Below are 15,069 nucleotides of genomic sequence, written 5' to 3'. Positions count from 1 at the left end.
TTAGCTAAGAATATCCATGTTCATAATGTTAAATTAAGGTCTGTTAAAGGGTGTGGAGACAGAAGATGTAGAGAACTTGTGAATTAACATGAAGGGTTACATTTGTGCTCTTTGTTGTTTCTTACAAATGAGATAGAATGTAATAAATTAATGAAAGAAAACTTATTTGGGAATTTATCTTTTCCAGTATAAAATGTGAATTATGACTTTGGCAAACTTACTTTCCAGATGTTTCACAAGGTCGTATCCCAGCAGAGTAATTAACAAGCTTTTTACGCCTTTTAATGACAATATATGTGTTCTACTTTGTACTGTGGGTTATAAGTCTTGCATTAGAAGCTTTATAACTTCTTTTCAGTCAGAGAAGGTTACAAAGTGCGGTCTGATGTGAACATCACACTGGAGTTTCGTACAACAGTGGTGCATGGTGTTCTTCTTGGGGTCAGCAGTGCTAAGGTTGATGCCATTGGACTGGAGATTGTAAATGGCAAGGTAAGCTGCCCTGTGCATTCATTTCACAAAGCTTGCTTAAAACTGGTAGGCTAGAACTGTTGTGTAGCGCTAAATAGACACCAGTGAAATGTGATGGAGGCAAAATGTCCAAACCAAATCCCCACAGAACTGGTATGGGCCAGAGTTTCAGTCTCAAGGTTTTTCATCATGGTCATATGATAAAATGTGAGATTAGCAGAAATCTCTGGAACTATTTTTGCCTTTTTAATTAGTGTAATTTATGTTAGCCTGCAGGCACTGTGACTTCCTCTACTACACACCTTGTATGTTAGACCAAATATATACCTTTCTTGTAGCTTAATACTTTTTCTGCCATAGAGCTACACTTGTTCTTGATAAACATTATTACATGTACAAAGCACCCTGTTTCGTAATCTCTTCTTTAATATTAATGAGCAATAAACTCACTCTACTTCTACTGGCCATTATGCTCCATAAACCTTTTAACAATCAATAGCTCATTTTTGACTCAAAACTTCCTAGCTAGAGACAGTGTTAAATATCACTCTTCCTGTGGAACATGATTTCTCAGTTAATATTTACATATTAATTCTCACCACAGAGTTGGGCAATTGTTGCTTTGAAAAATAAATGCATGAAATAAATCAACACATGTATTGGCAATGACAAATGCTTTCAGTCCCTTCACTTTCTCCTTCAGTTAGAAACAGTGGATCTTCTTTCAGATCTGAAGTCTCAGCTTCTGCGAGAAAATTACTTCATTCGTATTTGTAAGAAAGATTGAAATCCCAAGCGAAGTATACCAAGCTAACCCAACAGGCTGTTGCATGGATAGATCTATGTCTTTTAGATTTTAAAGATACTTCAATAAGGACACACTCTATACATCACAGTAAACATTAGCTTTGCCTAATTACCAAACACTTATTAAAACAGAAATCTCTGCACCAGCATGATTGTGCTTTTATCTAGGTAAATTAGTTCATGTAGTCTTACTTTATGTCTTTATTGGCATCTGGCTGTTTATACAGGTTTTATTCCATGTCAACAACGGAGCTGGCAGAATAACGGCTACATATGAACCAAGAGGCACAAATAGTTTGTGTGATGGAAAATGGCACAAGCTTCAAGCAAACAAAAGCAAACATAGCATTTCACTGGTAATTGATGGGAATTTGGTTCAAACTGATAATCCCTACATCCAGTCAACATCTGCAGATACGAACAATCCCATATATGTTGGAGGCTATCCTGGTAGGTGCAACAGTATTTCTCTTCTCTCACTCTCTGTCATAAAAATGACTTTTAACACATTCCCTCCCTCCCTCCAGCTCTCTCCCCTCCACCCCCCTGATTAATGAAGTTCATGGTTGAGTTATAAATAATAGTTACCATTTTCCACATTGTCGCTGAGGTCACAGCATATTAATATTTGTGTGTACTCTCTTTGTGGAGAGCTTCATTTAGCTGTTGATTGTGTTGGCAAGATCAACTGAACTCGTATCACTTTCCTACACAAAACTGCTCTTTAGTTTCTGGGAAGGATTTCCTCCACATGGTTTGTTTTTCACAGCCTCTCTCAGACTTCACAATATCCCTGCTGTGTATGTTGAGGAGTGGTTCTCTTGCAGTCAAAGTCATATTAAGGCTTGCCTTCACGTTCATCTAAGCAAGGTTTGGTGCACTTCTCTGCTTTATTTTTGGCAATGTTTCATGTCAGGGCTGTGCAGGCAGAAGTCAAGCCGCTGCAGATGAACGTGTATTTCCCTTGTTCTGTGCAAATTCCCTCTGAAGTCAGTCAATCATACTACGATGGTAATATAAAAAGATAGCGCAAAAAAATAGACAGCTGAATTACTTTTCAGTTAAGCTGTGCAACTCATTAGTTGATAATTTGAGCCAAGACAATGTACTCATTAAGAGGATTGACTTTTGAACATCATGAGTTTGGCCTTTTTGCAGGCATGCTTTTTAATGAACACATCAGTACTGAAAGCGAGTAGGCTTTGTATGGTTTTGAATGTCTTATGCTTTCAAACATAGCATAAAATGCCCATATACATTTGTCTCTGAAACAGCTGTTACAGTTTATCAGTTCAGATATTTCCATTTGTGTGAAAACTGGGCGGTGAGGACTGAAGGGCAAACTTAGCTTTTAAATATTTGTAAAGGTTTAGGGATAATAGCTTGCAATGTTACAGAGCCTTCTGTTGGACGAGGTTTGGGTGCTTTATGAAAAATTAATTAATGCTAATTAACCACATCTTGATTAATATTTGGTCTTCCTCGAATACCAAAGTGGCCTTATCAGCGTCTTGTGAAACTTTTTTTTAAAAATAGGCTTATGTGATACTAATTGTTCTTTCAACTGTGCTCTAGCTGAAAAAATTAGGGTTTATAAATGAGAGATAAATTCTTCAGTTTAGCTGAGTACTGTAGAAGTGGAATGAATTGTTTCACGGGTTGCATGGAAAAAAAGAGTTGGACCCTCTACCAACATCATGTTTTGGCAGAGTTTTGATTTTAACTTGGAAGACACCTCTCTTTTCCCCTGGGATAAATTATTTCTGCAAACTCTGCAGAAGTTATCCCAGCACATGGCTTGTGCTTGAAGGCAGCAGTGAATGTCCATGACAGGATGACCCACATCATCCAAACATGAATGGAACTTGGTGCTCCTCAGGTGTCGGTTTAACCTCTTGTTTTGGAGAGAGGGAAAGTTGGTGAATAATAACCTGGATCTTTGATTTCAGTTCCCTGTAAATAGATTCTACATATTTCATGTTTGTTTTTCAGCTGATGTGAAGCAAAACTGCCTCACAAGCAAGAGCTCCTTCCGTGGCTGTTTGAGGAACCTCGTGTTGACCAAGGGCCAACAGGCAGAATTATTTGACTTCAGCAGAGCTTTTGACCTGCGTGGAATCTTTCCTCATTCTTGCCCTGGGGCTGAGCACTGAACTGCAGCAAAGCCTGTCTGGACTGAGAGAGGGTTTTTTGTTGATCTGTTATTTTTCAGTCTCATTTCATAATGAAAAGAATTGGTGACAGCCTGCATCTTTCTGATTTTCTGGTTATTTTCCAACTCAGGTCATTTATTTTTTTTAGTCAGAAGGTCTATGTCTGCATTTTAACTAAACAGTTTTAAACAACAAATACCTCTACTACAATGTTAATGGCATTAATTGGGTATTTTTCTTTTGGGAATTTTTATTAATCAGTGTTTACAGTATGTTTTCTTTTGATTACTTGACAGTATTTCATTTTATTGTTTATTGGTCGTTTTATAAAAAGTTAATAATTTTGGACCACATAATAAACCTGCAATAAACTGTGCATTATTTCATGTAGTTCACTTGTCCACACATTTCAGTTAGAAGAAAAAGAGCCTCGAGGCTAAGTGAAAAGTACAAGTGGATAGAGTCCAGCAGAGGGAGCAGGAGACTAAAGGCATGATTTTGAAGGTGTCAGAGTCGAATGAATAGAATATTCTTATTTATATTTTATATGGTAGCTCAAATCCTTTTTTGTTTTGCCTTAATATCCAGTGCTTCCAACACCCATTATAGGCTCATTGTCTAGGAGGATTATGTTCCTTCTGATGTTTTCATGTAATCAGCTGCAGGACAAACAGCAACTCCACAGCACAGAGACGCATATGAAATGTATTGGTGACGAAATGTTTTGGGTCTGGCTTGGGAATAACTATGTATTTTGGGAATGAGAACTGATGCATCTTTCTTGGGAAAACAGTATTTCTTACAGGACGCAGGGAACCGCCTTTGGCACTCTGTGAGTCCCAATTCATAGGCCAGTCAGCAGTTCTGTCTTTACCTTGAACTACTGTGTCTGCCTCTGTTTCTAAAATGAGGTGTCCAGTAGTTGTGCTTGAGCCAGGTTTGGCGGACACACACTAGATCTGACTCAGGTAAGGACATCCATTTATCAACAGCCAGATCATTGAGCAGTGCTTGAAGTTGCATCTATAATAAACATAGTCCTTTACAAGTCACTTCCATCTCCTTTTTACTCTTTGCACTAGTGATATTTTTGTTTGCTCCTTACAATTTTGTTTGGCTTTTACTATGCATTTTTACAACTCTTTCTAAAGTCAGTTTTGCTCTATGTATTTCATACTAGTTTAAAAAATACTTGCTCAAGTGAAACCCCAAAGCAGTTTGTCACTGACTTCATTGATTCCAAGCAGTGTCATTTTGTATCTTGCATCGAGGTAGTCCAAAAGAAGGGCTCCTGGAGCAAAGAACTGCTCCACTTGAGCGAGGATGAGAGAATGTGGTCCTTTGTGTTCAGGTGCTGTTCAGGTGCTATAACACAAGTTGCTTTTAAGAGAGATTCACCACTGCTTTTTGCAATTTGTCACCTGCTTCTATCTGAAAACCACGTGTTTAGATTTGAAGAGCTTTCTTTGTTGGTATTGGTTTTATTTTTCACATGGATACAATACAATGGACACATTCTGCTGTACAAATACGCTTACATGTGGGCTTACTTCAACAAAACACATAACATAATGAGGATTGTAAAGGAAACGTACATACAAACATTTTGCTTTGATTAGTGGCATCGTACTATTTTCCAGAGAAGGCGCACATTAATGGAAAGCCATTGAAAGATAAAAACTGAAATGCACTATGTTTGGTTTTGTTATCTATTAACCCCAAGATCTGATCTCATGAGGTTCACATTACAAGCAGTAATTGAGGCGACATGGTTTGGATAAAATTTCATCCATATCCTAAATGTCTTTTAATATATATTTTTTTTGTAATTCCCAAATCTTACCCCGTAGAAGGAGAAACATTTTATCAATGTAAAAGATGAGTGGAGAGGTGAGAGTAGTAATAGAAAGTTTTGGAATATTAAGCCTCTAAGCCAAAATATTTTTTCCTGGAAAATGCAGTGAGGTAGTCAATATTATACATAGACACAGACACATTTGCACACACGCACACATTCTAATGACATTAGCTGCATAAACAGGTTAGAGCATTCCAGTCTGTTTCCAATACCTACTTTTTGCAATACATTCTCTCTCTCTCTATGTGTTGATATGCAAAATGCTGTCTTTGTAGAACCACAGAGTACATAAATGCTGAGGCATCTTTGGAGTTTGCCGAATAAGTTTCTCCCTGCTTGCTACCACTTTCTTATTAATAGCTTTCCACATGTGTTGCTTTTTGTTAGGTGACAGTCCTATCATAACTTGGTTTTGACTTCAACTGCTGTTAGGAGGAACAAAATTCCAGGTGCCTCTTCTGGCATTTTGAAATATAAGGCCTAAAGTTGAGACCTTGTATTCAAAAATGTCATAGGGATTGTTTGGTTTGTCTGCTGCATATTAAATCAAGTTAGTGTATCACAGCAACACAAAACAACTTAATGTGTAACTCTATTAACCACAGCACCCATGGGTCATTGGGTCCATTTATATCAAAAAGAATTTTGCAATTCTGTTTCAGAGACAGCAGGGACTTGGCCATGCTGTGGTAGTCTGGGCACTCTGCATAGAACCTAGTTCATCTGCTAATATGCATGTCTTATAAAGTTATAGGCAATTTTAGTATAAAACAAGTGTTGCTGGGATGGATTTCATTACATCAGATTTGGCTTTCCTAAGTTGCAAAGTGGGAAAAGGTGGAAGTCTTCCAAAACCCCCTTCTATCCTATACAGCACACAGTGACATCTATTTCGGAAATAATTTCGATGAGGTCCTCACTTCAGGGTCCAGAACATGCTGAGCAAGTTACAGTGTGAGCACATGGGTGCTCTGTACTTGCCCTTGCAAGGCCATTGAGAACACAGAGCGAAGTGAGCGGGCAAGACGGAAGAGGTCAATGTATTTGTCTGAAACTACTGTAGAAAGTTATATCATTTGCTATGACATTTAAAATTCTTTGGTTACGTTTAGGCTTTCTGTATAGTCACAAAAGCTCTTTCATTGGCTATAAATACAGTGATGCTTAGCATTTATATGATGCTTTTTGTATTCAAAGCACTTTGCACATAAAACCCCTTTGCCAAGTTTGTCCTCCCTAGACGGATGTTTATAACTCCTGTTCTGCTCAGGGAATTGTTTTGCTGCATCCGAGAGCAGAATTTAGCTCAACTAATTGTCATGTTACCTTTATAAGGAAAGTACTAGTCCTGTTTTACAGCTAAAAGAAAAAGGCATCATAGTAGAAAGAGTTGTCCATTGCCACAGAGGGAACTACAGGGAATCGGGAACAAAGCACTTGACAAAATGTTTATGCTTAGTCCTATGAACAAACCACAGATCTACTATCTCTCATATACTTAAAATAAATAGTTGTCAAAATAAGCAGCGTATTTCATAATACAACTGTCCTGGTCTTAACCTGGCTGCAATTGTGCATCCATTAGTGTTAAGAGGGGAAAAAAAAAACAACCAAGAAAGTTAAAAATTTCACTGTTTTAAAGAAAATGAAAGAATAACATTGCTGAATTTTACCATTTTTTACCTCAAGAAGGTAAGAAAGGCAGATGGGATCTGCCCTCTGCAGACATTAATGTTGCTGGTAAAATCAAAATCACTGATTCAACGTTGATTTCTTTTACTGAACGCTAACAATGAAAGTTAACTGCTGGAGAACACGATTAACTTTGAACCAGAAGTAGGGTTTCTAGAATGCGAAAGCCTTCATCGCACAGCTTCAGCAGAGCATCGCAAGTTACAGGCTGCCATACTTTATGTTCACCTGGAGAACTTGGTTCAGAACGCTTTCACGTTGCTACCTGGTAAACAGAACACCAGCTTCTGCCTCATCTGTGTGTCCAGATCAGGAGCAAAACCCGCTGCTGTCAGACTGTGGGTGAATTCATTGTGCAATATCATCGTCCAGTGACGGAGGCATTGCAGTGCACTTGAAGGCTTTAGTTCCCATTTTTTGTGTAAGACAAAGATGAAGAAAATACTTGTGTTTTTCCAGAGACTTGTGATTTCCCTACTCAACAAACATGCTTTAGTTCTTTAAGGTATAGCCCAAAACTAGAGGATTGGGTGAAGAATTGTGCTCACCCTTGTCACTGGCTACAAACTAGATGTACTGTGTAACATTTGCTGTGCTGCATTCCCAGTTCAGCTGCAGTCCACTGGTCTCTTGTCAGCCTGTGTGCCATCTGTAAAAGGAGCTGCAGTTTGCTATGTATTTGTAAAACTCCCAGCACAACTGGGCCTAGTTTGGCTATGGTTTTAAGGCCCCAATGTGTAAATGTTAAATAAGAGTATGAAATCCCTCTGCTCACTGGAAGCTCTTTTTCTCCTCCATGCTGTGTTATACCAGATCTGGGCAAAGATCTCTCTTCTCAATGCAGCTGAATAGCATAAAAGTTGCTTACATATTTAAGATAAAATAAACAAAAGAAAAGGAATTAGATTACAAATGAAGAAACTATAATGTTTAACAAAAAAGGTGATGTCTGTAAGTGGCACCATTAATATATATCTCGTATTATGGCATTACGCAGACTTAAATCTGAGAGTATCAAGTAAAAGGTGGAGCCAGGGGAATATGGCCCTTCTCCTCTAGCATTTGTTTCCCAAAGCTTGTGTGTGTGACGGGGGCAGGAAGGAGAAAATGGTTTGTGGCTCTACAGTTGCACACAGTGATGTGATCCAGACAGACCATTTTGGAAGACTGGTAGTAATATATACAGTGGTACATACATAAAGCAGTATAGCTGTCTATACAGCAGTTCTTCCTCCTGTCTCCCTCCCTCCCCCAGCATCAAGTACTCATGAGGAGTGACTGAGAGACATAAATATTGCAGTGATGCACACTGTACAGGTTTACTTTAAGCAGAAAAGTTTGATTTCGTCACACAGCTACATCTTAGCACCGCTGCGGCTTGAGCTTCTCTCTTCCATGCTTGACAGATACCTTCTCTTCTTTAATGTCTCTGTGATGCTTCTGTGTTACGCTGTGGTCGGTAGTGTTTCATACATCCGTGGATGCCGCTGGATTCTTTCTTTCCAAAAACTCATGTTCTAACACCAGGTCAGGAAACAAACAACTCCATATGCACAGGTTGTTTTCTGTGCCTCCGTACCTTGGTCCCTCCTCCTCAGCTCGTGGGCCAACTGGCACAAGTGTAACCCATATGAAAGCATAACTGATGTGATATTTTCAGATGGTGCAGAAGCTGAAGTGATAGTGCCTACACCAAAAGTAGTACATGGCGAACATCAGTTGGACAGTGCAGTAGGAAGGAATGATATCCTGTAGCTACTGTCTTGTTTTGTCTCTGCCAAGAGCTTCTTAAAATGACAGGCATCACTCTTGTCCATTTGGCGTTGTCCAGTACGCCGCAGCCTTCTGCTTCAGCTTGCTTTTGGTTTTATCACCCATTCTGCCTGAGGATTTGCACGGTAAACATCTAACATGTATGCATCCGGATCCAAACAGTGCTGACCTGAAACAGAAGTCGACAGCCATGAATCATAGGGTGGTTTGAGCACGTTAGTAAATGGGACAGAGCTATATTAAAATGGCCTTGAATGTATCTCTGACTTGCACATAGCGAGCCTCGTTAGGTGTGTCCAGCTGACATCTTGCCTGGATACAAACCAGGGCTTTGCTAAATTTGCCAGTGATTTTACTCAGTGAGAGTCATGAATTCACTTTCACTTCCAGGCAGGATGCCCTGCATTACGCTGACTTATGGACGAGGCAAAGTGAACAAATCTTACGGTTTCTTTAGAAGCATTAACAACACTGTTGCTGCAAGTGCCACAGTTTGGGTTTTATATTTCTTTGGGTATACTGGGTTGGATTTACAACTCTGTGACTTCTTTTCTACGCTCTTTTAAACGCTGAAAAAGTAGCTCTGTAAATCATATGTTCCTATCCAGCTAAGACCTTGCGAAGAAATATATCACGGTTTTGGTAGTTGTTGTTTTGCTGGTTAAGGAAAAAACAAAGAGTCCTCTGAAGTCTGGCAGTGTGAGGGTTTCGCTGGGTGGTGACTGGGACTAGGAGTTGGGTGGTTGGAGAGTCCCTGCTGCCTTTTGCCACAGAAAGAGGCATTTGGTGCCTCTTAATTGAGTAATAAGGCAGTAAGTTTTTGAGTTAAGTTGATTTGTTGGACTATATTGCCTTTATACTGGATGATGAAGCCATTTAATTGGTGAGGTTACATTGCTGTGACACAAGGATTATAGTGACATTTTTGTACAATTACTTATAAGGTCACTGGGGTCCTAATGGTTTTATTCAAGTAAAAGCAATATAAATGAATTAATGCCTCATCAGTGGACTAAGATACCCTGAGAGATATAGGGCTATGAAAATAATTTTAAATGAAGATGCAAATTAAATGTCCAGATTTTTGAAAAAGCATGGTGGGAACACTTGGAATTGTTTCACAAGGCCTTTAGGATCTTCTCCTGTTCTAGCATCTGTTGGTCATCCTCTGTAGCCAGGCAAAACAAATCACTAATCAAATTTAGTTTTGTATATCTTCAGTAATAATGACTTTGCTTCATGACTGCTGCTGAAGCAAGTCTGTGACGTTTTGTAATAACTTTATAGAAACTGTTTAAAGCTGAATCTAGAAGAATTAAGGAGTAATCTAATCAGACAGTTGGCAAAAGACTCCAACAGAGCATCCGGCGTTTTAGTATGACTAGAGAAAGGGAAGAGTCAGGACTGTGCAATATCAAATTAAAATCTGGTTTTCGACCTTTAGGCCAGGAACTTGTGTGGCAAGCCACTGTTGTTACTACAAAAATGTCACTACATGAAACACAGAAGAAAACAAAATCCCTACTGCAAAGAATTTACAGTCTAAATAAAGCACAAGGGTTAGTATGACTATGGTACACTCATACATGCAGGAGCTGAATTCTCAATTCTGAGGTTTGTATTTGGAAGAGGTTAACACTTAAATACAGTAAGGAAGAAACAGGTCTTGGGAAAAGGCTTGAATGTGCTCACGAGAGGAAAACTAAGGATCTCTTAACCATGGAAAAATGCTCGATTATGAGAGTGAGAGAGGTAAGCAAAAGGTCAGATGAATTTGGCAAGGCTGTCAGGAGTCCTGCTGAGTTCCAGCTGTCACTATGCCGGTCACTATGTCCTGCATGGTGCCCCTTCAGTCATGCTGGAGTCGTTACATTGATTTTAAGAGTGTTTGAGTCAGACTTCTTTATTGCAGATGGTCTGGAAGGTAGGAGAGACCCAGCTGTGTGAAAACAGCATTGCCCTGAGGTGGTTTAGAAGGCTAAGGACATTTAGAATTGAATTTTCAAAAATGAGACCTACCTATATTTCCTCCAATTTCATGTAAACTTTGGATCTGGCCTCTCATGTTCTGTGATGAACCGCGGCTAGGATAGAAAAAAAATCTTCAGTTTGTCTTTCTGTGATAACCACTGCCTTGTCAACCACTGCCTTATCAACCACCATCTCTATTAAGCTAAAAATTGATATTTTTGCCCCTTTGAACTTACTTGTTGAAAGCAAGGACTTCAGCCAAACAGAGCACTGCAGAATACTGAATCTGCTACAGAGGTAGATTACTGTGTCACAGTTAACTAAGCCTTCTATTATGTATTTTTTATTATTTATATAAAAAGTGAATTATGCAGTAATGTGGGAAGACTTTTCAGAAAAGACTTTCAGATACAATTTACCATTTCCCATAACTTAATAATTATTAGCTTACAGAAATAAAAATATTAACATTTTATGGGCCGATATAAGACAATCCCTCTGGGTTCTCTATGCAGCAAGTCTATAAAATGAATATTTTCAGTAGTGGCATAGCAGAGGGCAGAATGACTCTGTATGGGAGCCAATTATTAAGTAAAATATAAAGGATGAAATCAGTGGTTAAAATTTCTTTGACGAACATAACTATAAATTAGCAATTTTAGATTAGAAAAATAGTTCCTGTGTCACAATGAGTCTTTGAAAAGGGGACAGTCTATTCATTAATGATCCTGACATTATTGCTCAGAAAAAACAAAATGTTCTGATTTACCCACCTGTTTTCACAGTGGAATCGAGCCAGGATGTCTTTGGCTTTTGTTTGGCTGTTAAGTTGAATTGCCATAGAGACTTTCGAATGCAGTGGAGCATAAACTCTTATCACCCCCTCGGGTATGTCAGACTGCAGGTATGGGGGAAAAGTGACAGCTCCCTAAAATCAATATTCAGTAGAGTAAGTCTAAGGCAAATATTGCTGTAGCTCCATTCAGAAGCAGTTCTGCAACTCTTGAGGTGGTTTGCAAAAATCACTGCCCTGGATTCACTTAATTATTCAAAAACATTTACAGTCATACAAACACAAATTTATAGGTACAGTATAATAAGATATAACACAAAGACACAAACTCCTTGGTAAGTATCACGTAAATGCATGCAGAATGAAGTACAGCCCTTGAATTTTAATTGCTTGCAGTAATATTGAGTCAAGTTGTTATCTGAGATCTTTTAAGTTATTTTGGTAACGTTGGTCAGTGAACCAACTGCTTATTTAAAAGTACATAAAAATGATGAGGAATATCTGCTCTTCCTTTTAAAGACTAAATTCTCCTGAGGCACAAAGATCCAGTTCTCTGTTTCCACTTCCTATAGCTTCAGCTAGATTGAAGCTCATGTACAATAAAATGCCAAAGTACCATATGGTTTCTGTTAATTTGAAATTTGACCTTGCGCAGGGTTCAAATGATCATCTATGAAGTTTATGCACTCTTCCATGATTAATGGTGGATAAATCAATTAGCAAGGTTTGCATTCCAGTTCTAATCCAGTTAATACCATGCTGAGCAGAGTACAATAGTCTCTCCAGTCTCTGTCTCTGTGTAATTTAGAACATCTGAGACCCAGGGATTGTGTTAAGTGCTCTCAAAATTCAACTTAGTTATCCAAACAGAGTTTGCCTCCAATTTGCCCTTCATATTTCAGCTACCTGCCATGGTTAGTCCCGTTTTTATTAGATGCAAAGCCAATTACTACGATCAATGAACTTGCCTTCCCAAAGATGCAATGACTGCAGTAATTGACTCTCCTTAGAAGCTCTCACTGTATTTGTTCCAGGGTGAATACAATTTTGCAACACAGTAGTCTACACTGCCATTTAAAAAACCACCTATGTCTCCATCTGCAGCACAACTGTATGTTCTACCAACAATATATTTCAGTCAATACTGGCAAATGAATTCTCAAAAAAGCTGAATTAACATGGATTCAAGGTTCTTACATATCCTTTTTCTTTCTGGTGTGTTCTGCCCCCCCCCCCCCGCGCTGGTGTTCCTTCTGCATTTTCTCTGTTGTCTGTATTAGGTGACTTATTCTCTATTTCTTATAATCTCTTAATATCACTCCTTCCTAATTTGTCTTTTATTTTGTTCTTCAAGATTATTCTTCAATAACTATAGAGTCCTTGACCAGTTCCTTGATTACTCCTCTTACAATTCACCAATCTCCATTCTTTTAAACCTCCATGGAATATTCTAAAGACATTCTCTCCAGGCTATTAAAGGTATTTACTACATGGAAATACTACACTTAAGCTGCTATAGAGACTGGATATTTTGTACATGTATACGCAAAATACTTTGTTGCGCAAATTATATTTACACCTAATACATAAGCTATTTTAAGGGGGTCTACTGAAGTAGCATGCCTCAGGTAAGTTCCTAAACTCTGTATCTAGGCAGTGGAGGAAAGTTTGTGGCTTTAAGACCTCCAAATGAAGATTTTTTCCTAAGTCTGAACTGCACCCGGAGCTCTGGAAATACTTCAAAGCATCCACCTCTCTGACTGTATGGGGAATAACAACACAAACTACTTCATTAGGCACGTAAAATTTAGACCCAGTTTTTGTGTCTATGTTGGGCAAACTGGATTTTCTCTCTGCTTAGGAAGTTAGTGCAAAACTGCAAAACTTAAGTTTGCAAGGAAAATAGAGAGTGGCATGGACCAGGGCACGGGTAAGCGCAATTAATCCTAACTGGACCATCCTACTACTCAGCTACAGATAGTTGAATATCTACAGATCATTGCTGTCAAGGACAGGCCACGTATGACCATTTTCTTATAAAACAGGTACAAAACCAGCATGTGTTCATAACAGCTTCTAACTTGGGCTGCTATAAAATCATTCTACCTTCCTCACCTTTTCTCAGTCAGTCCCCAAAGCTTATCAGGCTGTTAGACTGGGAAGCACATCTTTCAAGATAGGTCCCAAATCAGCTTATTTTGTATGGCAAAATTTCCTCCCCACTCCCAGAAGCTTTTATGAGATAAGAAAGGAGGGAAGCTGGTTAAATCTGCCCTTGAAAATGATATATTTTTATCACACCTCTGGTCTTTCAGGTCTCTCCCGTTCCATAGTCTTTCTCCTCAGAAGTTTTCTCACTCCTTTGTCAAACATCAGCTGTCTCTTGCTGTTGTTCATTGCTGCTTCATTCATTTTTCTCACTTGGGAAATCAGGAAAGATGGGACCTAAAGGGAGGAAACCAGAGCTAAGAATATATAGTAATTTTTCCCCCATAAATTTTGTGTTGGATCTTTAGAGAGGCACCAAATTTTAGGCAACAGAAGCTCTATTTATTCCCAGAAGATATAATTAGGTGCAATTAGTAGCTCCCTCTAACAACCCACAGTTTTTCCGTTTGTGAAACTGTAGATAATTTTTCATGCCAAATGAAACTTTTTAGTGATGTTTGCAGTTGTAGGGACTTTATTAGGAGGCAGTCTTTGCAGTCCCCATCATACCCTCCCTCCGGTATGAGGAAACAACCTGAGACTGTTGTCGTCTTCATGCCAACCTTTGGAAGTCCAGCAGGCAACACACACTTTTAGCCCATATTATTATGGGCTACACTTTAAAAAGTCATTTAATCTCATTCAAGTTTAGATATCTCACCTGGGCATCTAGATTAAATTATTCCCCTATGCATTCTTCTGTATAAACAATGGTGTGGGATAGGTACCTCCAGAGGGCAATTTGTGCTAAAATGGATGTCTTAGGTAGGTGAGGTAAATCTCCATCTGGAGGTATCTGACAAACCTATCCTGTACGTATCTCATTCTAGGTATAGGAGACTCAAGCCAGTTTCCAAAGAACAGCTAAATGTTTCTTCCAGGAACGTCAGTTTACTCGGATTTCTACCGAGCTGCTGCACATATCAAAATCCTTCTCTGCACTGGAGCCATAAAGAGGGAACCAGCATTACTCACTGTCCACAGGATGTCCTGGTACCGAATTAAAAGCCGCACAATGTGCGCTGTGGTGGCGGCTGCTTGCATTTCTTGTTGGTTTGCACGTTTCCCTTTGTAGATGAAGAGGTTTGGTGCAACAATCATAGAAACATTCCACAAATTCATTTTATTTTTCCCTTCATTAGCAACCACCTTCTTCAGGAACTGAAGGAAGGCCTGGAAAAACAATTGTTACGCTGAGTCTCACGAACTACTTTACTTCTTAAATGCAGCATTTCAAATGCACGTCATGTCTGACTCGGAAGCTAGTATATTTGTACTTGGAGGTGAAAATTAGGGGGTTTTGCTTTCTGATTTGGATTACTCTAATATTTGCTGGTACAAGC

The 15,069-nt window shown here is 38.9% G+C and overlaps 2 protein-coding genes across 6 annotated transcripts in view; one reads left to right on the top strand and one right to left on the bottom strand.

Moving 5' to 3' along the window:
* Positions 1 to 3,807, top strand: part of LAMA1 (laminin subunit alpha 1) — a 110,908-nt gene extending 107,101 nt beyond the window's left edge. For both annotated transcript variants that reach the window (XM_064442969.1, XM_064442970.1), the window contains exons 61-63: positions 359 to 492; positions 1,506 to 1,728; positions 3,271 to 3,807. In XM_064442969.1, coding sequence (XP_064299039.1) covers positions 359 to 492; positions 1,506 to 1,728; positions 3,271 to 3,431 — 518 coding nt within the window. In that variant the 3' untranslated portion in view covers positions 3,432 to 3,807. The remainder of the gene's footprint in view (positions 1 to 358; positions 493 to 1,505; positions 1,729 to 3,270) is intronic.
* Positions 3,808 to 5,123: 1,316 nt separating this feature from the next.
* ARHGAP28 (Rho GTPase activating protein 28) overlaps positions 5,124 to 15,069 on the bottom strand; it is a 76,122-nt gene continuing 66,176 nt past the window's right edge. For all 4 annotated transcript variants that reach the window (XM_009507044.2, XM_064442971.1, XM_064442972.1 and 1 more), the window contains 5 exons: positions 14,702 to 14,899; positions 13,820 to 13,963; positions 11,499 to 11,653; positions 10,774 to 10,838; positions 5,124 to 8,923 (listed from right to left, as the gene is read on the bottom strand). In XM_009507044.2, coding sequence (XP_009505339.2) covers positions 8,832 to 8,923; positions 10,774 to 10,838; positions 11,499 to 11,653; positions 13,820 to 13,963; positions 14,702 to 14,899 — 654 coding nt within the window. In that variant the 3' untranslated portion in view covers positions 5,124 to 8,831. The remainder of the gene's footprint in view (positions 8,924 to 10,773; positions 10,839 to 11,498; positions 11,654 to 13,819; positions 13,964 to 14,701; positions 14,900 to 15,069) is intronic.

The sequence above is a fragment of the Phalacrocorax carbo genome, chromosome 2, assembly GCF_963921805.1.
Source record: "Phalacrocorax carbo chromosome 2, bPhaCar2.1, whole genome shotgun sequence".
Lineage (NCBI taxonomy): Eukaryota > Metazoa > Chordata > Aves > Suliformes > Phalacrocoracidae > Phalacrocorax > Phalacrocorax carbo.
This window is presented reverse-complemented; position numbering and strand designations above follow the sequence as displayed.